This window comes from Epinephelus fuscoguttatus, linkage group LG2 (assembly GCF_011397635.1).
Source record: "Epinephelus fuscoguttatus linkage group LG2, E.fuscoguttatus.final_Chr_v1".
Classification (NCBI taxonomy): domain Eukaryota; kingdom Metazoa; phylum Chordata; class Actinopteri; order Perciformes; family Serranidae; genus Epinephelus; species Epinephelus fuscoguttatus.
In genome coordinates this window covers 35,845,532-35,871,540 of record NC_064753.1, presented here as the reverse complement: position 1 = coordinate 35,871,540, position 26,009 = coordinate 35,845,532, and the positions used below count along the sequence as shown (strand labels likewise).

At 40.4% G+C, this 26,009-nt stretch overlaps 1 protein-coding gene across 1 annotated transcript in view; it reads right to left on the bottom strand.

The window, feature by feature from the left end:
• The window catches only part of LOC125899535 (heat shock cognate 71 kDa protein-like), a 115,833-nt gene that overhangs the window by 60,788 nt on the left and 29,036 nt on the right, over positions 1–26,009 (bottom strand). Inside the window, exon 2 of the mRNA XM_049593930.1 lies at positions 21,206–21,614. Within this exon, the coding sequence (XP_049449887.1) occupies positions 21,206–21,614 (409 nt within the window). The remainder of the gene's footprint in view (positions 1–21,205; positions 21,615–26,009) is intronic.

The window sequence follows — 26,009 nt, the reverse complement described above, 5'->3', positions numbered from 1 at the left end:
GTTGCTGTTACCCCACAGTTTCCCATGGGAATTAATAAAGTATTCCATGTTTGTTGCACAGTCGGATGATGCATTCATGTTTACAGGGGTATGAAAACCCCGGCTTCTTTAATGTATGTTCCATGTAAACATCAGATCCCACATATGATCACAAACAACACATAACTTATAAATAGGATACAGGGATGCATGTAAATTTATTCTGTGCAACACTTAGCCTTCAGGCCTTTCACTAACATTTTCACACCTAACTTGGTGAACTAAGGGTTAATTTTGACGAGACCGGAGTTGGTCTTTACAGGTGTTATGTTCATGTGTTTCCTGTATTAGAAAGTGATTGGCTTTTATATCAGTGACGCATGTTTGAATCTCAGATTATAAGGAAGTGCACAGACATGGCCCCTTTCTGTAGAGGAGTGTGAAAACACCTCTTTGGTGTCAAGTTTTGCACAGGTACAAGCCAGTACAGTAAAGGTCAGACAAAACCCTTTTTGAGTTAAGTTGGACTTTAAAGTAATGTATGGTGTGATGATAACCGAGAAATTACAGGTAACAAAAGGCAGACTGACTTTTCACGCTTCCTGTCACCATATGTAAATTTTCATTCGTGGATAGATTGGAACTTTTACTTCTCCTGGTGCACAGAATAAATCAAAATGGACAAATAAAAATGGCACGAGGCACAATGCCATAAAAAGGCTCATTGTTCACGCTTGCATTCACGACATGATTTGTTTCTTCTGAATGCAATATTTACTTGCTTAAATGCGAAGCAAACTGTTTCAAGCAATTGTGAGTGTTACGGAAAGAACAGAGAGGAAATGGGAGGCAAATGGTTTGGCATGCATTTCCTGAGCTTAACAAGCTTCCTTGAAACAACCTTCATGCAAAAGTTATGCTCTCTCAATGTCAGTTATGGATGGCTGGTTGCTGACTTCCATGAAACACATTTGTATATTTGATCCGGGATATATTGTCATGTTCGTGGCTGACAGTATTTATAGCTGGCATTCTCTGCTGTCAGGGAAAGGTTGCTGAGATAGACAATGCGTTGGAGGTTTCAGACGAGCCTTACGTAGTTAAAGAGTCAAGATATTGACCCCTATTACAAGGCTCTAGTGAGGTACTGTATGTGCTGTACACACACACACACACACACACACACACACACACACTAACAGCCACAGTCTGTGGTATAGCTGCTCCTTAATCCAAATTTAGGTGTTCTATTTAGTCTTTGCTGAGGCTTGTCTATCGACGGACACTCTAAGTTTATCCTTAATCGTAAATTTTCTAAGCAAGTATCCAAGTTCTCATTAAACCGTTTTAACTGTCTCCTCAATACGACATCCTCACAACCTCTTTCCAATAATGGCTGTTCTGGGATGTACATTACAGCTACAGTCTGCCTATCTGTTGTGTAAGGGCTCTCTGAGGTATTGAAATGTGTGTCTGAGCCTTGTCCAGGGGCCGCTGATGAAAATGCATGAGGGTGGTTTTGCCCTTCACTTATCAAACTTAGTACATTAGACTGTGTGCTGAATCACAGGGGTGCTAACTCAAGTGTTTATCAACTTTGGATTTAGTGCACCCACAGGAAGACATAGTTTGACTTTGTCCTCACTGAAATCACCTACTCTGGTTAAGAGAGTGCCATGACAACTTTCATTTGGTTAGCAAGGCTCTACTGTCACGCAGACCCTTTGAAGCCAGCAACTGCAGCACCTCAGTTTTGGTATATTGATTTTGCATCAATAAATGTTCGCTCTCAGTAGCCATTGTTTAATCTGCAGAACTGTGGAAGAACTGAGGTAAAAATATGTTTTATTTATATGTCAGCAGCTGTTAAGAATTTCCCCCTCTTTTCTCCTAATGCAGCTATAGGTCTTTCAGAGGGACGACTTCATTCTAATACATCATACCATCACGATAATGATCTCCAATTAGCTTGAATCCATTCAGGGAATTAAATGGTGAAAGGGGACAAAGATCAGCCTGTCCTTACGAGTGTGTGGCTGTCAAACCACAGTGCTAAGCACTCTGATGTCTTTGAAGTGAGTTCAAAAGGCAAAGACTGTGATTCAAAACTCTGTCCAGTCGACTCCTAATGACTCCTAAAATGACGGTGCCCCCTCTTCTGTGAGTTTGACCTTTGGAGGCAAAAATGGCTTTTCATTTTGTATGTCCAATAATGACAGCAGTCGGGACAAGTCGTTCTTCTCATGTAATCAAAAGGTTCTTACAAATTTTAGAGTCTTGAATCTCATTTTTTTTGTTGATTTGCTTGACGACAAAGGCCCACAAAAGGCTGAACTTTCTGAAAGTAAATATTTTATAATTGAAGCACTCAATAATTAAATTAAAACCCCATTCAATCAAAACTCTTTCAGGTTTATAATCATGAAAGTCTTATTAATTGTAAGATAATGATATAAAGCTAATCTTTTGTTGCATCAACTTATGTGGACAAACTGGGAATAGAAACAATTCAATTTCAGATGAGATAAACCTAGTGTTTAGCGTAGCAATGTACTGTACTGGAGCTGAATAGGTTGTTATTCATGCAGTCTCTCTGGGAAATAGAAACAGAAGCACAAGAAAACAAAGTGATGGAGAGCTTTACAGAAATGTCAGTTGACTGGAATTAATTTCCCCAGCTGCAAGGATTCAAAGAGCAGGCTTACAAACACACTGATTATCATCAACAATTTAAACAGACATATTTAAACACAACAATGATAAAGATAAGTGGCTAATACTTTAGGGGGGCTAATATGGCTTTAAAGATAGAAAACAAGTCAGCCATTTATGATCACTGGGATATCCTATCGTCGTGATCTCTTTGCTGGCACAAATGTAAACTAACAGGGCATGACTGCTATTTAAAGCGGCTATAATAAATATTTTTATGATAACAATGGATTGAATGATGAGGTATAATTTGAAAAAGGTAACGCAGTGACAAACCCCTCAGTGTTTGCGTTTTCTGGCCTGTAACTTTACTGTTTTGGTTCAGGCTCACCGCTGTAATGCCAGTAATATTTACCTCATAAAACCCACTGTATGCTATCTCCCCTGCGCCAAACAGCACACAGACAGAGTTTGTGACTAGTTGGTGAACACAAGGGAGATTTGGCAGCTAAGAGCCAAGTATCCACCTTATTTTCAAACACGGAAGTAAATAGTGATCAACTTCCGTTTTTTTGTGCGTGACTTCCGGTCAGCTGCTTTCCCTCATGCTTTCCCTTACCGGAGCTAACGGTGCAAGCTAATTTTTTTTTCAATTTTCAGTTGTTTATGTTAGTCAATCAGTTAGTTAGTAAGTTATTTAGTTAGTCTGTGTATTTTGTATAGATAACTGTGCCCACGTTCCCGTTATTACGGAAATTTATTCCCTCTAAACACGAATAAATCGCACGTCAATCATAAACTATGAACCAAAAAAGCACAATCTATCCCGAGTGAGATAAACTGCTTGATCCCCGTCTCCAGTGTACCAGCAGAGAACCTGCAGAACCGAATCAGCGAAAAAACACACCGGGCTAAGCCTCTCTACCTGAGCAGCTGAAGCTGCGACTCGCACCCTCGACACACAGACGGTGCTTCTGCATGCCAGCCAAACGTGTGCGCAACTGTGAGAAATAAATATGTGAGGTGTACACTGCTTTTCTATCTTTTTTCCCTTTTCTTTCTTTCTTTCTTTCTTTCTGTCAGCGACATACACTCCTAACACAGGACGGGTTGTTTTAATTGACTGAGTTGATCATTAAGCCATAGTGATGCGCGGATCGGCTCTGATAGCACCTGAATCAGCATGTACGCATCAACCATCAAGCCGTTACAACATGATTGAGCTAGCAAAGCAGTTTTGTGTTACTATGTGTGGTATTTATTCAGTTCTGGGAAATCACGATGTCTAGAAAGCATCAGTGGCTGCAGCTGACAGGGACAGCTAACGTTAACACTAGCAGCAAAGCTAACATCAGGATCGTCATCCGTTAAAAGCCTCCCGTTGTCAGATACGACATGAAACTACTCCAATTAGCTCAATCATGTTGTAACTAAGACATCCGCTGGAGAAAATATTTTTTTCACGGGCCACTTTGTGAGTTTAGTGAGTTATTACAGACACGACTAACGGCTAACAGCTAACGGTTAGCCCAGCTAATCTACGATAACCATGTTATTAATTACACACAGAGAAAATACTAATGTTTGTTCAGTCATTGTGTTTATAGACTTTACAAACATCAGATTAGTCTAAACGGTGATATAGTGACGTGAAAAATGTGATATATACATATATATATAGCTAAACTCAGCAAGGTGAACAACAAGGCGATTCCCATTTACACAGTGGTAAGAGTGCTGGACCGGAAGTGTCACACAAAAAAACGGAAGCTGGCTGCGTTCTGTTTTGCCTCCGTGTTTCCGTGAAAAATAAGGTGGATTACCCTCAGGAGCTGGGGGAGACCAAAAAAGAGCTAAAAGGAGATTAAACATTGGATTTACATTTCTGAGGTGCATATGGCCTGAAAATAATATAGCGATATTTTGAGACAGTATCATGATATGCAATATATGTCTCAATATATTCTGAAATCTTCTCTAAACTACTGAAATTGTCACAGTTCTGTCACCTGTTCATTTTTGCATGCTCAGTCATCGAGCACTCATTTAGTAATTTTCCATTAGCCCTTGTTTCTGGTTCCTCCGCATTACTCATGCCCACCTCATCAAGGCAACTCCTCACCTGTTCCTGATTACTCACAGCCAATATATATATTTAAATATACCGCAGCCTCACAGACACTCTTTACCGGATTGTTCTTTACCACTAATGCAAGACTCTCCAGTGCTTTTTTCTGAACTGATATCCTGTTGCTGAACCTGCCTGCCTCTGACCTACCTCTTTTGTCTGATTCCTGGTAAATGCACCAGCCTTCTTTGCCCGACATTGAAATCTGCTTCAACGTCATTGGTCCTGTATGTGTGTGGCCGCTTTGCATTACCATTCAATGAGGACACTACAGTGTGAGTGTTTCCTTTTTGCTTACTTTTGGGTAGATGTGGTCCAGAGATTTTCACCTTGACGCCACACTCGCCGTTGTGTGTGCATCCTGTGAGTGCTCTCCTGCTGGCCTCTTGATCCTCTGCCTCGCTTTGACCTACCTTCTTCCTGCCCCCTACTTGTTCATCTACTTGGACTGTGTGCTTACCTGGTTCTGGATTTTTGGCCGCCATGACTACATCTCCTGGCTGCTCCCACACGGTGCCGTTGCCTGCTATTGAAGTGAAATGTAATTGTCCAGGTTAATGTTGCCGCCCACTCACCTGCTTCCCGGCCCGGTTCAGCCTGTTGGATCAGCCAGGCTGCGAGGGACTTTGTGAGAGACTTAACTGGAATGTTAAACTGTTCGGTGTGCTGTTTACATGTCCTGCCCTGTATCTGCTGAGTTGTGACATTAATGTCATTTCCAACTGTTCCTGGCTTCCTGTGTGCTGCAAATGGGTCGTAATACAACCCATTACAAAGATACTAAACCGGTTGATCAAGTACTGTTACAATATACTGCTGTAATAAAGTTAAATATATTGTTATAAAAAAATAATCAAAGCGGAAGCACCGGTACTTTTATCCTGAAGCAACCGGCTCGTCTTCAGCCCTTGAGACCTTGAAGCTTCTGGTCAGCAGTTAGATGTTAGCAGAAAGATCACCTTTAAATGTGAGGATTTGTTCACTGTCACTCTCAGTTCATATGTTTTAAGCTGCATTGGTGCTCCATGGTCGCAAAATACAACTAAGTGGTTGCAGTCAGAGCCCTGCAGATACAAGAACACACGCCTCGTCTGCTTACATGCTATTGCCCGAGAGAATGGTCTGGATGGGCAGGGAATTGGGTGTGACATATGATTTTTGTACTCTTATTTTTCTTTTTGTGTCTGTAAGATGGAGCATGGATAGGAGACAGCAAAAGAAATGAAATGTCAAAGCAAGTCTCATACCGATTGGTAGAAAATGACTTGACAATACACAGTGTTCGCGATATAGTAATTTTATACGTGCTACATGGAACAAGCTAAGATACATCGAGTATAATCCATATATGGCCCACCCTTAGTGAAACACGACTCAAATGAGTTCTCTGATAAGATCAGAATTTCTGCCTGTTGCCTTTGTGGAGGGTGTTTGTCAGATTTCATACTCCATCTTAATTTTAGTTTTTAATTTGAATTTATATTAATTCCTATTCTATTACTATCTTTGTTCCATTTTCTTTCAATATTGAGAGTCTAGCATAATGCTCAAGCATTTAAATTCCCTGTTTACCCTGCACCTGCTGTGCACAAGACAAACAACCAACTTCACACACACACACACACACACACACACACACACACACACAGTGTTACTATGGAGCTCAAAACATGATCCTCATGATTAAATAACTGTATTTGTGGTACACTACGCCCTACTTGCTTTACTTACAAATCCCCATTAAAACAATTCATCGCTTTTATTACTTTTTAAGGAAGGATATTAACTAATAACAACTTTCCCTGTGTACCCCCTCCCCACTCACACACAAAGGCATCCCTCCAGCGTGACTGAATGAAAAGAAGCTATAAAAATGCATTAATCTAATCAGTGTTGTGCTGTATATAACAAGAATAGATGAGAAGGGACAAAGGGATCGCTAAAGACTGGGAAAACCCATCCAGAACATCACAACCACTTAATGAAGTCCTTGGCTGCTAAACAATTAATACGAGCCTACACTTTATTAAATATGCAATAAAGACTATTATGGCTAAGTGTGGAAATAACAGCCATTCTAGCAAACATTAAAATGTCTAGCTCCATTTGAGGCTCATTTATGGAACCTCTCCCATTAAGGATACATTAATACTGCAGGCACAGTTGAAGGGCATTGGAAAGTACTCTTCTAAATATTAAAGATGGCTGTCACTGGAAAAATATGTTGTCAGCAGGCTGAAGAATTAGGGCTATGTAAATTTCATCACATCCCCTCACTTAATGACAAAGCAGAGATCAAAATGTCACGAAGGACAAAAAAGCTCTCCATATCTGATTTAAACAAAGTCAGACACAAGATGATTATTTAATGACCTCCTGCGTACACTCACACATACACACAGAGGACTAACCTCACATGCTTTAGATGTTTTTGGCTTTTAACATCAAGGTAGGAGGTTGTATGTGTAACCAAACCTGACACGCTTGTTCATTTTGCTTGATATCTTTCAGTTTTAGAAAATAGTCGGTAGTAGCCTACAATACAGCACACAAAAATGGGAATCATTATACTAGTTACTAAGTAGCCCCTCATGACTTCATGATTATCTGACCATTTCTTACTCTTTTTCTTCCCCCGAGCAAAAGTAAAGCATCATCATACAAAACTGTTTTTTTTTACTGAGGAATTCACAATTACTACAAATCAGAGATGGCAGTATTCTTATATTCAGAGCACATTCATGTTCACATCTAACCTGTTCTCATCAAATACCAATGAGTTATCTCCGTTTCCACCAAACACTTTAGGTATAGTACCTCTGGAACCAACATAACCCTTCAGACATGGTACCTAGACCCTAGTGTTTACCCCACAAACAGTGCTCTTAAATGTGGGCGGGGTTGTTGTCACTCACTGCTCTGTCCAGCACTCACTGTATTTGCTACTTTATCAGTCTGCACCTTGTTTATCGTCCACAGAACAGGGTTGTACGCCAACATTTACAGAACAAAATAGAACAGGCTGCAGTGAGAGTCTCTCCCAGTGGGATATGTAAAAATAGAAGGTTTGTGCATTTAGTCCTTCTCAGGCAAGCTCAGGGGTTTAGTGTTGCCAGAGCCCACAGGAACAACGCTCTGTCTGACTCCGCCTTTTTTTTCCTCTGAGTGAGGATTGCGATATATGCAGTTCACATAATCTGGTGAAAATTAATATATATTTTCAATAATTTTTACATTCACTCATTAAAAGTGTACGTCATCCAAGAGAGACAATAAAAACTAAAGTAATGCTCAAAGTTGTCACAGTGAAATTTAAGGTGTGCTGATGGATTCATGTCGTCAACTCATGCATTGAGTTACATAACAAGTAAACATTCCACCTTAAAAATCGCTGGCAGTTGGCCAAGTGAATTAAGTTATTTTTTCTCTGACTCCAGCTGCTGTGAGAGGCAGCAAAACATCCTGTCATTTTAAAGTTGCAGTCTACTAATAAAACTCTCGATGGTATGAACAGTGGTGACATGAGCCTCAAAACCAGCCACAACTCAGCTCTGAGCAGAGTGACCGTCCACTATTGACTGATCACCAGACTGCAGTGTTCACAGCTCCAACTTTTAGTACCAGATCTGTGTCCTAGGTACCCCAACAGAGGGGGGACCAAAAATGGGGACAGTACAGAACGGTTCAAATGGTACCATCCACAACTTTCATAGTGCAAACAGAAATAAAGTGTACCAAACTGTACTGTACTGCTTTGTGGAAACGGGGCTTTTGTCACATCCCTCGGCATGTGATATTGACATCAAAGGCACTCTTCAGCATCTTTGTGAGACTCACCAGGCCCATCTGCGGCAGTACTTAAAGCTGAAAGCAACTGATGTAGTGTAAAGAGCAAGAAGGTCCAAGTAGGGTTTGAAGGAGGGATAACAAGACTTTTACCCGGGAGACCACAGTTTGTGTTTCGTGTGAAGGCAAAAGTCAACATTGTTCTAATGCAATGTTACATAACTGGTGTACCTACGTCCCATGAGAAACCAGAAGTGTCTTATTGTAATGTTACGTAGTTTACATGCAGTCGTCACACACTGACATCACTCACGTTGTGTATTTAAATCAAGTTATCCTGGGGATGAGAATGGGTTGTCAAATCCACATGTCATCTGCTATACAGCTGAGATGCTAAGCTGACTTATGATGGTATATATTATATTACTTATTCATGCTTGGTGTGAGAACATTCACTGAGGCTTATTCTCTATCAGTGATACCATGGGGAGCTGTATGTCCTTCCATCAGTCCTGTCACCTTGATTTCACCTAAATCATCTCTTAAGTGGCATCAGTCTTTACACTGTAGTAATGGAGCTGGCTCACAACTGCAAATTAATCTCAACAAAACAGGAGAGATATTTGGCCTCAGCGCCATGTCTTTACACCAACAGCCTGCCCCATACAGTCACTGATGCTGTTATATTCAAGCAAGTGATAACAAGCACAGCGCTGGTTAAAGACTTGCCACGTGGGAGTGTAAAGCATGAATAATGCAGCATCGTTATCATTAGGTTATGGTCTGGTCAGACTCAAAAAAAGATCAAAAGTAAAAAAAAAAAAAAAATGTTTGCAGTCCTCTTCCAAACCAAAGAAACATGTTTCCATTTAAGTATGTGAGTGTTTCTATACTAAACCAACGAAAGTAACAACTTTGTTCACACACCCACACTGCCTCCTGCTTTAATGCTGAACATAAATATACTGTGGGTTGTTTTAAGAAGTTTCACAAACACCGTATTCTTTTTTTTTGAGAGGACAGTCTAAGTAAGTGATGAGTGGCATTAAAACACCATCAAAATGAGTTTACACATTTTGCATATCTTTAGAACGACAGCATGATGAGAACGCTGGATGTGAAGTGTGATATGTGTTGATAGACAGAAAGCATTAACGTCTATGTGATATATGGTGATAAAGTCATAATACAGCATATTTTTGACAGGTAAATGTTACTATCTAATGTCAATATAATATTGTGAATGGAAGAAATGCTCGCTGCTCTCATGCTGCGTCTTATATAATCAAGTAATGGCCATGCCTACATTTTCCTCTGCATATACTAATACTTTATGAATAAAATTAAGACTGTTGATTTTTGGGCGTCCTATAAATTAAAAAGTTAAGTTTCAATTTAGGTTTTGCTGTGGATGTAGACATCAAAAGGCTGTGGACATCAAAAGTTTTTTTTTAATTTGTGGGTGCCAACACTTTTCAAGTTCACCAATGCTCTTTTCCTTTGGTCTGACATTATCGTTAGAATGTATCACGGACAGTAATCATCATTATCAGAACTTCATGTTCACCACGGCCCTACTGGTGGAAATATATCACAGGGACTGCCATAAGTAATGACTGCAAAGTGTAATTGAATTTGATCATATTCATCTTCATCACATTAGACTTCACCCAGAGAAAAGAGGAAATGTGGAGCCCATATTTCAACGTCCAACTAAAATTTCTCAAAAAGAGGGAGTGCGGTTTCACCTTGCTGACATTTGGCACGTTTAGATGGACTTAAGGCTTGTCCATGGAAATCCCCGGCCTGGAATTAAAAGGCCATCACACTTGGAACTATTTAATTTTGTACCTGAAAATCAGCAGATTAAAGTCCTAATGGAACACTGATGTGATTTCACTGGTTATAAAAAAAGGTCAAAACACTCAAAGCATTAGCTATGGTTTGTTGGGGTGTCTTCTTAGATTAGTCCATACGAGTTTAAGGTTAATCACTTCAACAGTGTATGAAATGCAGCCACGGTGTCTTGCATTTCAATCCATGGTTTGACTTTCTGTGGCTTGCCCTTATCTCTGGGCTATCCACCTCTCACTTTGTAAGGAAAAGGAAAGGTAATGTAGATTAAGCAATGCCTTAGATACAGTCTTAAAAGCCATTTGTTTATGGCTTATTATGGAACATCAATTCAGGTCAAGTCAGCTTTATTTATACAGCACATTTCATACACAATAAAATGCAACGCAATGTGATTTACATAGAAATGACATATAATAATAAAACAAGTGAAAGAAACAGTGCAGCATCTACACACACACACACACACACACACATACACACACATTAGGAAGTTGGCCATAGACTGTTTTGAAGAGAAATGTTTTTAAAGTGTTCAGTGGGTGCCTCTCTCAGGGTGTTCCATCTACGTGGGGCATAAATACAGCAGGCAACCTCTCCTGCTTTAGAGTTAGTATGAGGAATGGTTAAAAGACCTTGGCCTGTGGCCTGAGGGTTCTTGCTGGCTTGTATCTAATTAGCATTTTCCTTTTTTGTAATATTCTAAGGTGCAGGGCTGTTTAGAGCTTTGTATACAAAATCATTTCTTGTTTTGAGGAGGAGCCAATGCAGGGATTGAAAAACAAGAGTAATGTGCTCATACCTTTTAGTTCTGTAAGAACAGGTGCAGCTGCCTTTTGAATTAACTGTAGTCAATACTGTGGTGCACAGCTGATTTTGGAAGGTGCAGGTGAATAGGCTATTACAGTAGTCTAGACTGCTTGTAAAAAATACATGAATTAATATCTCTGAGTCTGATTTTGAGAGAAAGCCCCTTAGCTTTGAAATGTTTTTAAATGGTAGAAGGCTGATCCTGTGCGAGGCTAATATGGCTCTTGAAATTTAGATCATTGTCTGTGATTGCAGCCAGATTTTGAGCTTCACTTTTGCTCACTAGAGACAGAGATCTGAGATGATCTGCATTTTTCTTTCTCTGAGTCTTTGCACCAGAAATTAGTATTTCTCTTTTGTCTTTTTTCAGTTGCAAAAAGTTCTCTGACATCCATAGATTAATGTCATCAATATACCAAATATGGGAATGTATGGGATCTGGGTCATCAGGGGAAAGAGCAATCTGGTCTCACTCTGAAGTCATCAAAATCCAGCACTTGGGCAGCGACTTGCAGAGTCAGACACCGAACATCAAAGCTGTCTTTTAATGTCGGCATTACATGCGGCTGGTCGCCTCTATAGTTTAATGGCCCCTGGTGGCATCAGAAGGAAATGCGGCAGGACAAGAACGAAAGTCAAGGCAGCGAAAGGGGTCCAACAAACACAGACTTTCACCCAGGAGAGCGGTGTTCGCATCCCATTAGATTATATAGCCAAACTCTTTTCTTTTTTCCTAAACCTAACCACGTGCTTTTGTTGTTTAAGGAAAAAAATGTCAATTTGCGGTGTTGTACAGCTGTAGTGCATTTCATTTGACAGAGACTGTATGTGAATGTTACATTTCCTGTGAGAACAGAAGTGTATTTTGAAAGAAGACAATGCACTTAACAGGCAGAACTTGACATGGTGTCTCAGAATGTCAGCAACCAATGCACCCAAGGTACCTTTCATGTCGTATCTGAACATGGAAAATCCATGACCAAATGTCGATGTGTGACAAGGTCGGAGTGAGAATGTGTTGGAAAGGGATATGTAGCTACAGTTGTGAATCATCTGCATAATTATGTTAAGTTATTTTGTGTTTCTGGATAACATGCACAAGAGGCAGCATGTAGAGATTAAATAGTTGTGGACCAAGAATGGAACCTTGGGGCACTCCATACGTTATACCTTCTATGTCCAAGGAAAAGTCTCCAATAGACACAGAGAGCTGCCTGTCCTTTAGGCATTTTTTAAACCAGTTCAGAACTGGGCTGGATAGGCAGACCATTTTTCGAACCTCTCTTGTAAAATATTATGATCAACAGTGACAAAAGTGGCACTGAGATCCAGGAGTACAAGAACAGAGTCTGTATTTATATGCAGATTGTTCACAACTTTGATGAGTGCTGTCTCTGTGCTATTGTGAGATTGAAAACTTTGACTGATAAATGTCTAGAAGGTAGTTTGATGTTAGTTATTGAACTGAGAATAAACAGGATTTTGCTGAGGATTTGTAAGATGGAGACAGGCCTATAGTTAGCAATAACTTGCATCAAGGTTGCTCTTCTTCAGAAGTAGTTTAACAACAGCTGTTTGTTGTGCTGCAGGAAATATAACTGACTGAAGAGAGCTGTTACAAATTTCTAATACCTCAGGTGCTAAGCTGCTAAAAACATTTTTTAAAAAAAAAATGTGATAGAGAGAGGATCCAAGCAGCAAATGGAGCACCTGAGCTGCCCAACAATATCGTTTAATTTTTTAAGGTCTATAAGGTCAAAGTGGGACATGGCACAAGAAGTATTCCTGGAGAACTACGCCTCAGGCTCATTTTTGGATCTTGAGGCACTAACTGATGTCAATATTTTTGTTATTAAAGAATGTGGTTAATCATTCACAGCCAGCAAAGACTTTTTTGTTGTTGTTGTTGTCATTTGTTTTTTGTCTTGTTGGTTTTTTAAAGAGAAAAGTAGAGGAAATGTATATAGTCTATTGGATAATGTTTTAAGAATTTGACATTTTGATCTCTTGACTATATTGGTGAAGATTCTCAGTCATTTAGGTCATGTAATCTTAAGTGCTGTATCATAGGCAACTGGACTTACTCAAGCAACTCCAGTTGCCTATGATATATCACTTAGGACTCTTGACTAAAGTTTGTCAACAAAGCATGTCTCACTTTGTGACTCAGTTCATCATTTTAGCTTTGAATAAAGTCTCATACAGAATTTGTACACCACAGTTTAATGCATTTGATATTAAAAAAAAAAAATACTGTAGTAAAATGTTAATGCAATAAACTTGGATCTAGGATGGCATCCCATATAAAGACCCAGGTTTGATTTGATATGATGCAGGGATATACACAATGCATGCACATGCACTAACTCAGAGTCAGCGTTAAAATGCAAAACATTAGATTGTACAGTTTGTTGTACAACAACAAAGAAAATCATACACCTTTAATAGACAGACTGTGCTAATCTGTAGCACATGCTGTGCGTGTAAACCACATGTTAACAAGTATTATGGATGTTACCAAACAATGTTACGGTGAAAGAAAATAATTAAACATGCTTGAACTGGAATCTGTTTTAAAGTGTGCTAAAACCTGATTTCTGAGTCACAGTGGGAGAAGGAAGGGAAGCATGAATGAAAACCCTGAGGGCCTGAAAATATCCCTGGTCAAGGAAGAACAAAGAAATTGGGTTAAACACTTAACAGCTGTAAGGGTATGTAAATTTGAGGTAACCAGTGGGAGATGGAGTGGATTATCAACTTAGTATGCCCCTCTCAGATCATAAAACATATCATGAGAGATTTGCAATGTTAGTTCAGATTCCATCATTGCTGTATGCGCCAAAACAGATCATTCTGTGTTAATAACTGAAGACTCTTCTTAAGATCATCAAACTCAATGTTTGAGCCAACCAGCAAAATAAACAAGTGCAGTTTCCTCTTGCATTCCCTGCATCATTTGCATCTACTAAAGTCTAGCTTTTCTCTAACACCATGAGATTCGGAAAGAACATGAGTTTTGCACTGATCACTCTCTGCACAGCTTTGTCATTACAGTGAGGCAGCAGCAAGTAACATAGCATTTTCATTACACACCCGAGTCAGTGTCAGAAAGCTTGAGGGTGGTCTCCACAGGACTGATAAATCAGCCCTCAGGAACCGTCTTAAATTGAAGGGTAAGGGGGTTCTCCTCTTCCTTTGTCTGCTGTACATCGACCATGCACATGCAGAGCTTTTCCAGGGGGCTGTGGGAGTTTGAACTTTGGCTGCCCCTTTTGACCAAATCAAAGCAAGCCTCTGTGATGTTGATCAGCTTAGGAAAAAAACACACACTTTTCCTCAGTGTCTAAATTGAATCTCTTGAATTCTGATAAGATGCCTCTGTAGTCAATGTCAGTTTATTTCAGGGAGTTATGGTGCATGCATTCAACGGCAAAACTACTGCTGCCACGGTTTGTGTGGTCAAGGCTTTTCACCCCAGTGGACTGACTTCTGTGAGGTCAAATTGACTCTATCAAATGTATGTTAATGTAACAAGAACTTATTCCAGTACTAGCTGCTTAATTCAAATAAGATGGTAAAATACGCATGAGCACCACACTTCTACTTTACAGTATGCAGCCGTTCACCAGCTGCCCTCCTGCAACCCTCGGAAACTAAATATAACCAAATGAGTGCGCCATCTACATGTCATGCTTAAGCCTGTGGATTTTAAGTGTCATGCAGCGCCACAGGACAAACAAACAACACAATATGCACCATGTTACATGTTGACAGAGAATATGAAAATACAAAGAATGGAATTCAGTTACACTGGCACTTCAGTGTGCTTGGTTAGCAGTCAGACATTAAGAACATCATTGCCATGTTTTGAATGCTTAAATCATGTTTCCACATATAACAATAACTACATGTAAAAGGAACCTTTGTGTGAAAAATTAATTAATAAATAAATGTGTCATACAGAGCTTTCTCCATCAGACTGTCGAAGGAGTGCTCAGTCCACTTGGTTTTTCAGACAAGTATGAATCAACCACACTCATAACCCCTGGCTGTACTGCGACAAGGCAATGTTAATCAGACAGTCTGGTATGTGTGCGCATGTGTGTGCATGCACTTGTAGGCAGAGCACAGAGACAGATGTATACAGTGGTGTAGTGGTAATTGACTACACCACTGGAAACATATATATATATATATATATATATATATACATACACATATATACACATATATACACTATGCAGGATTTCCCTAAAAAACTATGCACAGTCATAGAGAAGTAACCCCTCTGAGTCACCAACTGACCTATGGCTAAGTCCCGCCCTCAAACGCGATGAGCCAATCACAGTGTGTATAGCCATTCCCATACACTTGGACATTCTCTGCCTGGACGTTCATTGAAATGCATTACAGAAAGTCAGTTTTGTTTGGTTTTATGAGCTTTTTCGGAGAAGTTTAAAAATGGTCAAACGGTGTGCATAGGGTTCATGCAGCTCAGACACAAGGTATCCTGAGAGGCTGGGCGACGAGGTGTATTTTTTACCCTTTTCTAAACCACATCTCAACCGAGAAAAGTGTCTCCTTTGGATAAAGTTGCGTTTTAACGTTAGACCACAACATCAACTCAATGTGAATAAGATTAACAATGATGTCTACATCTGTTCTAAGGCAAGTCAACATCGTGTTTGAGGCAACATATTGTCACTTTGCTGGAAAGAAATATAAAGTTATCTTTAACATCTCTAGCTAATGTTAGCTAAAGTTAGCCTAAAGTTAGCCTAACGTTAACTCCTAGCTGTGTTGTTCATCATGTCACCTTGTTTGCTGGGAGTTCATTAGCCTATTTTGTTCTAGTTTTGTACTTTATTGGTGATCGTACATCATTGTTAGCTGTTGTCCAGAGGGCTCTAGTTAAGCTAACGTTAATGACCAAGGTACCTTTTAACCGTTTGTTTTAAGTTTAAGTTTAAGTTTATTCAATTTATTAATCCCCCTGAGGGGAAATTCAATGTTTTCACTCTTGCTTGTCAATTACACACAGGTCCGAAAGACACACACATGCACAAACAGGACCTATACATGCACAAAGTGGAGAGATCTCAGAGTGAGGGGGCTGCCCTTTGGTCAGGCGCCCTGAGCGGTTGGGGGGTTTGGTGCCTTGCTCAAGGGCACATCGGCAGTGCCCAGGAGGTGAACTGGCATCTCTCCAGCCACCAGTCCACGCTCCATATTTTGGTCCGGATGGGGACTCGAACAGGCGACCCTCCGGTTCCCAACCCAAGCCCCAACCCAACCCAAGTCCCTATGGACTGAGCTACTGCCGTTTTCTGGGAATAACTAACACAATCAGAAATCAGAAACAAGTCGTTTTTTCGTTTTTGGCCAAAAAACAAAAAAACAAGTCGTTTTCTCGTTTTTTCGTTTTTGGCAAAACAATGAAAAAACGAAATTCAGCTCAATTTCTTGTTTTCTGATCCTACTGTAAAAACAAATTTACCACTCCATATATCGTTTCATTGGTGGGCGGGCTCTCAGTGCTCCATTACTTCTGATTGGCTAACATGTTCTGTCACTTACATTTGGGCTATGCCCTTCAAAATAAGGTTACCTCTTGGCCTTTACGCCAGCAGGATGTCTCTGCAGACCCGGAGGCTGCAGACGCACAGACAGGCAATGAAGTAATGCAACAGCGTTTTATTGTACTGCCTGTTAATATGCAGCTGATAGACCATGAAAATGAAAGCTCTATAGTAAGTTTTCTTCAGGATGTACAGTGAACAGTGAAGTCTGTTCTCGGTAAAACTGTCAACATGACAGCAAGCACGCCAAAAGTAGTTATTAAAAATGACCAGCAGGTGTCGCACTGCATCAAAGTTGTCATGGCCTGCTGGCGTAAAGGCCAAGAGGTAATCTTATTTTGAAGGGCACAGCCCAAATGTAACTTCTTTTTTCTCATATTCTGAGCCAAAAACCTTAACTTCACTGGCACTTTAACTTGGTGTCTTTGATGGCGACGGCAACAAGATGCGGTTCACAAGTGTACACTGTGACCTATAAATTTTGGCTTGTAATTTAAGCTTTTCATTGACCCTCTCAACAATAAAATGATGAATATATCCCTCCAATGTGTAGTTTAGGCCCTTTTGGTTACTTCTCAATGACATCTGATCGTTACGTCCCCCAAAATCATCAATTTCCTCCTGGGAAATGCCGTGTTCTGTGACACCTGCCATAGCACCGGTCACTGAATGTTGATAGTTTGTCTGAGTGAGTGGAGGGGGGCGTGGCTTAGCCATAGGTCAATTATGACCCAATAGAGGTCTGTGGCAGTATATTTTTTTGCAGAAACTCCTATTTTGTTCTTATTTTCTGTATTCGCCACGTTTAACGGGCTTGTACCTTCACAGTGCTCAGGTGAGGTTGGAGCTTTATAAAAAGGTAGTGACCAGGTGCCAGACCCTAAGCAGCACGCATTCAAAAGACGCAGCACAAAATGAAGCTAATATGGTGAGACGAAATGCCAGACGAGAGCGAATCTGGGATTGTCTTTTATTTTCACTTTTGCCGGCCAGCATGTTTACAAATGGTAACCAACCATCATGCATAGTATACCTTTAAGCACTGGCATGTGTAGGATCAAGTCAAGGAAATTGATTCTATTAAATTTCACATTTTCCAACCTAAACTTTAAAAATCAAGTACAGAGTATATATAAGTAAACCCACAAATTTGAACATAAACCTGCATATACATACACATGCATGACTTTACACAGTGCACACACACACATTTGTCTAATCAAGATTCACTGTGATTGCAAAAATGGCTGTGAATCTGGTTCATTAATGCTTTGTGTGTCCTGAGAAAGGTGACACAAGTGTCCACCCTCAGCTTTATTTGCTTCAAAAAAAAAGGCAACTTTATATGTGCCTGTCATGCATTTTGTTGAAAGGATAGTTCTGATTTCTTCACTTGGGGCTTGTATGGGGTGTATTTCCATATCCATAATGTATTACAGTACATACAGTAGATGTCAGTTGGTGGGCGCCCAGTTTGGAAACGCAGGCTGGAGTCTGACATAGAAGCTAGGAAATGTACTGCTGTGTACTGAGTCAGCGGCAAAACATATTTTAGCCACCTAAAAAAAAAGTCCCACCTAAAAATATCAATATCAGTTTATAAGTATGCAATATTGAGGGTATTTTCACGGCTTCGCATTTCCGTCACACAGCCCATCTATGCTCTTGCGACGCCACCAGACTCCATCGACAAAAACAGTTATTTCAGCTCGCTGAACATGGAAGCTGCTGGCCTACCACTGCCTCCATCAGTTAGTTGATTAGTGTTGTTGTGTGACTGTGGTAAATCCGAACTGACCCTTTTAAATGCCAAAGTCACAGAATAACAAAAACAAACTACCTGACTGAGACAGCGGTCAAGCAGAAGCTCCTGTGTTCAGCAACATTAAATCAGTGCTTTTCTAAATGGAGTCTGGCGTTAATGAGAGCACTGTAACGCTTCATTTTCCAGCTGGAAATCATTGTCTGACATTAAGGTAAAGCTGTGAAAATACTCTCAATGTAGAATACACTTGAACTGATATTGATTTTTGGATGATACCAACCTGTATGTGCCGGTGACACTTCATGGTGACACTCCCAATTCAGTTGCTCTCAAAAATTACCTGTGCACCAGCTGTGGATGTCTGTATTAGGTTGGCACTGCAACAAAATAAAAGTGAACTTGATAAAAATGTAATTTATATCAAACTTTTAAATATGAGTAAAATCTCTGATCACACAAAACCATTAGAGTTTTTTTTCCTATAGCAGTAAACAGCAGATTTTTGTCAAGAAATAAAACATTTCTAAAGCATGTCACTCGAAGAAAATATATCCAATCTCTCTATCCCACCTGATAGTCAGCCAGTGGAACTATAACAAGGATAGATGAGGTGGGGAGAGGACTGCAATGCCAAATGATCAGCTCCTTTCTCCAGGGATCAGAGTTTGAGATCTAAAGAGAAATGACATCCCCGAGACGGATGCTAAATACCTGCCTCTCTAGGGTGTGAAAAACTCTCCAGTTGCCGACTAAACGGTCCTGGTGGCTGCTGCATTGAGCAATTTGAGGCATAAAAGGCAGAGATGGTTTAAAGATGTATTAAGTGAGTTTTATATTACAAAGGATGAGAATACTCACTCATCAAATACTCAAACCACATCAAAGTCCAATTCTTGCACAAGCTACTGTTTATGTTGGAGGATGCAGCAGTGGTGCTTGCAGCTTTCACCTGTGCAATGCTTGTCGTTGTACAGCTGTTTGATACAGACAGTGCCTTGACATTCTGCCATGTATGCACCCAAAGTCCAGATAAACAGATCTTGACTGCCAAAACCATCTTCAAATATAACCAGTGCAATACGCACATACAGTATGTCGCTGGCAATGGCATCTGATACATAAAAGATATTTAAAAAGTGTGTTTGAACACACAACAACACAATTCTGGGAGCCCACAGGGTCAGATAAACATCCAACAGCAATGCTAATGTAACTATTACATATACTGTGTGACTATCTGGGTATTGTAGCGTCTTGTTACAGCTTTCTCAGCAAACGGGAAGCCTACAGGTTGGCTACAGCAGCCGCTCTGCATCTCCTTGATTACTCCCCAGCTGCTCATTGCTCCTGAGTATTTAAAGGCACTGACTTCACCTACTTGAGTTTTTCAGTTTGTCTCATTGCTTTGACAAGGGAGAGATAGGTTGAAGTTCTAACTTTGCCAGCAAGTAATTTTCGCCGCCTGTCTCTGTGAGGCGCACCTCATTTCCACTTCCTGTGGTAAAGTTAGACTTCTATCAAAGTCCACCAGTCTCTCGCCTGCTCTCCTCAGTCACCCACCAGCCTCCTCCCGTGGTGCACCACCAGCTGGTGATCACTAGACTCAAGCTTGCACTCTTCAGTTGCCTACAGTCTTTCTCAGCAGTGTGCCCACTCCTTCTAGTCTACAGCCTGCCACCCCCTGCTGCCTGCTGACCTCCTGTTTAGCTCCAGTTACTCATTTCCTCGCAAGTGACTCCGTGCCTGCGACTGAGCCCGGAGAGAAGCCCCTTTAAAAATGTATAAAACCAATATTTCAACTAAAATTTCCCCACTGAATTAAAGATTGCAATTTAAAACTTACTGATTGCTGTGAATATTTCACATCACAAACATAACATACAACATACAGTATGTCATGGACTAACAACACATGCTTGGGTGTTTAAAGGTAATCATCTTGAAGGACTCCTCCTATGGACATCGTAACCTCCTTCACCTTGGGGGGGAAGCTTGGACGTCAGTATTACGTAGTGTGACACATTTACTGTCACCATTTAAAGCCTGCAAGGGCAGACGCAGCAAGCAGCTGATAGACAGAGACTGCTGTACTGGTTGCCGTGGAAACATTCAACTACTGCTGCTGTCATTCATATATATGCCATATAAGTTAATGGATGGTGCCTGCTCATCTGTTCCTGCAGATAACAATATATAAATCCCATGTAGAGCCTTTTTTGTCACTTAACGAAAATATATCCATACGTCTCCATATAACAGGCTACACACATTCAAAAACAGACATTTTTGTAAATAAGGACAGGACGATAACTCAATAAATTGGCCATTACTTACATTGGAAAACCTTTTTGTTGTTTTTCAGCCAATTTTTTAGCCTATCACACTGCACAGCCTGTTAGGCTGCAATAATAAATAAATTTTCATTCTCTCTACAGCCTATAATAATACATATCTCTGTATCATGATGTGGTTGAATATTATTTCTGGCCTACACAATTCAAGTAGCATTTTAATAGCCATACATATCAATAACTATTTTACGCATTCACACGTTTTCGGCAATTGAAAAAAAAAACACAATATCGCATCTGTATTGCAGTGAATTGTGTATTAAATCAGTGAAGTCTGCTGAAGTCTGCACCCCAAGCAGACTCTCTGGAAGTCTGCAGATAGTCCGCTTGAGGCCTCTTGTAGACTGGCTCTTCTGCTTGTCGTCTACACTTATCTTGCCAGCAAGTTTTTCATCCTCCACAGTCGACTTCATGTTGAAAGCGTACGACTCCAGGCCGTTCTTAGCAGACACCTTGTCACGCTGGACATCGTCTTCAGCCTTGTACTTCTCAGCTTCCTGGACCATGCGTTCAATGTCCTCCTTGCTGAGACGACCCTTGTCATTGGTGATGGTGATCTTGTTCTCCTTGCCAGTGCTCTTGTCTACAGCAGAGACATTCATGATACTATTGGCATCAATATCAAATGTCACCTCAATCTGGGGAACACCACGGGGACAGCCTTCAGCACTACCGGACTTCCCGGGAATGCGCCCACAAAGTCCGTGAATCTGCAAGTGTGGTGAAGTCTGGACATTTGGAGAATCTGTCAGCTGGAAGAGAATCTGTCAGTTAATCAGCTACATACACATAATCATTCATATGAATAGAGCTGCCCAGTCGCAAGAAGAAAATCAAATCTTCGCATTATACAGTTTTGCAAACTATTAATATGTTACATTTGCACGTTTTATCAATGTTTCTGAAGTGATGAGGAGGGAATGATTGATGATGTGTAACCTAGGAGAGGTGCCTGCCAAGCTGCAGACGACTGAAACCAACATAACTTGTTTTCTGGCAGCCATTGCAGCATTTCCCAGCCGCATTTGAACTGCCAAACCTGGGTGTTTTCACGGACCAGTCCCTGCTTTTCTAGCGGTTTACGTGCCTCTGAGCATGGGTGTTTTTTCCACTGACACCAAGCGGCATTTCCTGGTGCCATCTGAGCCTTTGAAAGTGGGTGTATTTTGCCAACCTGCCCTTGCTTTTCCAGCAGTTTTTATGCACCAGATGTGGGTGGTTAAAGGCTCTCTAAGTCTTCCTAAGCTTGAAAAGTTTTTGTCACATACAGCAAACATCTCCTCACAATCCCTCCGCTACCTACATGTCCTTTGAATATGCTGTAAAAAAAGTCCAGTCTCTGTAGGCAGCCCAGGCTCTGCAAATGGCAACAAAAACATTTGGTCCAGGCTGCACCAACCAGCCAGCGCGAGACCAGGGAAAGCAAGCGCACGCACATGAACGTGGTGCCCATGTCTCATGGTCTCGCGCAAGCGTGCACACGTGAACGCGGTGCCCAGAGAGGCAGTTGTGTTTGATAACATTGTTGAACCTAAATGAAGTGAAATGTTTTTGTTGCCATTTGCGGAGCCCGGGCTGCCTACAGAGACCAGACTTTTTCACAGCATATTCAGAGGACATGTAGCTAGCAGATTGTGAGGAGATGTTTGCTGTATGTGACAAAAACTTTTCAAGCTTAGAGGACTGAGAGAGCCTTTAAAGTCAAAACATGATCTTTTCCTAACCATAACCAAGGGATTTTTGTGCCTAAATCCAACCACACATCGACCACAGCACTGTTGAGAAGCATAGAATTTAAACGTATGCGCTTCAAAATGATGTGCAACTTAAGTATGCATGGTTTGCAAAAACAAAGAAAACCAACATTATTTCTGGAGAATACAAAATATAAGAAGCACCTCATTATAAAGCCATACAATTCTGCTACAGTATTCTGCAAAAACACCTTCATTAAGCTTTTGATGTTTATGAATGTGTTTATTGTCAAGCTGCTGTATGAGATTCCATAACTGCTGGCAAGGTGTTCCTAAAAAGACCGGCAACAAAGTGATAACACATAACAATAACACCTTCCATGAGATGATTAACAACTTTGTAAAGCACTGGAAAAAAATAAGTCATGCAGGTGCTTCATGAATATAGGCTACCTTGTTGCAAACTGAAGTTTTTCAGGCAGTCACTAAGTGAAAAACCCAGTCTGAGTCGTTTTTTTTCACTCCGTTTGTGTGCTCTCAGCTTTCAACATGAAAAAAATAAGTCTAAGTTACAAGATGAATCGATGCCTTTAGTTGAATCATTTGTGATTTGTTCAATAGTTTCTGTTCGGAGTGCTGTTAAAAACCAGTTTACCGATGTAGGGAACATACCATCAGCACAGTTTCACCTTTGCAACTGTCACATAATAGTGTAATCTGTCCGGAGGTGGAGAAAGTAATATGGCCACATATCTCCAGAGGTTTCAAAATACTGTTCCTCTGAAATCCCAGAATTGGACTGATTTCATGGCGCGTCACCCCAGATATGCCAATGGAGCGTGAAATTGAGTCACTCAATGTGAAAAACGAAGAAAAAAAAAATCTTTTCTCTTCCCATTTCTCTGCAGAGAAGAGCGGAGACTTTTTTTTTTTTGCTCCTATGCTGGCACTGCTTTGGTCTTTAATTTCCAAAGCAACCAAGTGAAACAAACCTGTACATTCTAGACAAAAACAGCCATTTCACACACAAGAAGGTGGATGACATTTTGGAGCTAATCAGCGAGTACATGGGAGTGAGTAATGTCGTTAGTCATGAAGCATAGGGAAAACATGTCTCAGTTGATGGATAAATTTGATATTGTAGGCAAGATTGCTGCAACAGGTGTGATCAAAACTGCATTTTGTTGCTGAATGATGTGTACTAATGAGCCGGATGTCAAAACACAACTCGGGTGCAGAATAATATGTTGTAATTAACCAGACGTCATAATTTCCCTGGAAAACTATCATAGTCAGGTGTAGCAGAGCATAGTGGATTTTACTCTCTGTGCTGTTCTGGTACCTCCCACTCTTACACCCCCTTCCACTTTTTGTGCCCAGTACATTTCAGAGTGCATCATGTGTGTGTGTGTGTGTGTGTGTGTGTGTGTGTGTGTGTGTGTGTGTGTGTGTGTCAGTCCCAGTGGTAGATAGAAACAGTTTTTCAGCACCATCACACCTCTGATAGCCACCTAATTTTCACATCTAACACGGTCACAGTGACTATGTTTACATGCACAAAACACTTCTGTTTTTGCCCTTATAAAAAAAACCCCACATTCTTCCTCCCAAGCTGTCACCTGGCTAATGAAAATTAATATTACATGAATATTCCACTAATATTCCCATTTTCATTGCAGCTGTGCATCCTCCTAACATGTTGTTATCATGTCAAAATATAAAAAGAGGGAAGGCTGGGGCTGCTTGTGCCATTTTGCTTCTTTGAATCAAGATAGGATTTTTCTAATTTGTGGACTTGTTTGGCCATACTTATTTTAATTCCTTCAGTCACCTTGAAAAGGTCAGTGTTGCCATATTTGTATTTACGTATCATGTGGTCAGATGAATGGTGGGATGATGCACTGAAGGCATCTCCTCTTGTGCAAGGCTTTGCCTCATTCAGCTCAAAGTTCTTCACAGGATCCGGTTTAGCAAAGCTAGATTATCAGAGATCTATCCAAACCTCTCTGACATTTGTGACAGATGCTCTCAGGCACCAGCAAACTTGACTCATATGTTCTGGTCATGCGCGAAGATATTGGAACTGACTGTAGACCATAGCCATTTGTGATATTCCTGGGGAGGGTGTTAGAATAACTGCTAAAAAAAGGGCTGTAATTTCCTTTGCCTCTTTAATAGCTCGCCGCTGAGTCCTCCTCTTTTGGAAAAATTGCTCATGCCCCTCAAATACGTCCTGGCTGCAGGTTTTAATGTCAGACTGGAAAAGATTAAATTGTCTGTCTGTGGCTCAGTTGAAGAGTTTTACAAACACTGACAGCCTCTCATCTCCCACTTCGAAACAATGCAATCAATCCCATTAGATTAGAGTATGGGAAGTACGACCAGAGAAAGATAAGAGTTGATTGTTCTGGGGTATATATGCAGGGATGGGTAGTAACTTGAGTAAACTACTCATGCGTGAATAAAAAAGTAGTTTTTTTCTACTCATACTCTTTACTCAAGTACATTTCCCATACACTAAGTTTCAACAAATCTGCTCCAAAACGTCAAGAAGAGTGCAAAAAAGCACCTCCAAGCAGACGCCAAGGTGATATCTCCCTTAAATAATATAGGCAGAATTTATTGTGATCAAACCATGATCCAGACACATCAATAGCCGACTAAAACCTGCAGGTGAGCACACAATTAGTGCTCAATTAGTACACTGTTTCACACAAAAAAGGGGAAAAAGTAACTTGTAATTTGAGTACTTTTTTGACCGACTACTTATTTACTTTTCCTTGAGTAGGTTGAGGTTGAGTTGTTTTTTGAAAGAGTACTTTTTCAGTACTCTACCCACCATTGTATATATGTGTATATATATACTATACACACAGTGACATGCATATTGGTGCATTTATTTCGTAGATACAACTATGTGTGGACATGTAACAGTGTGGATACATACATTCATTTCTCTATCCATTTATTTTAAATTAGTTGCCCACCTACTTTGTTTCTATGTATGTTGTTATTCAATCATTTTTATTTATTTTATTTATGTATCATTACTTTGTTTTTATGAGCTGGGAGGGGATTTCTGGCCAGTGGGGGGTGGTTAATATTTCTGTTTTAAAAAGGAAAACATGACACCTCCCTACTGTATTATCATCTACGCAAACTGCTGAATACAATTTGGTTAAAAAAAAAAAAAAAAAAAGATGTATTTCACGTTCTTCTGACCAGAACTGTGGGCTTTTCTTTCGGGCGATGCATCTCTACCCCACAGTCTTGCAAACTGTTGGCTAGTTGGTTTGTCTACAACGTATCCATGACAACGCACGGAGCTGACGTAAACAGGCAAGAGGCCATGTGATACAAACTGCAGTAAGAACACCAGTTTAGACGCATATTCCAATTGCGCTGTATACA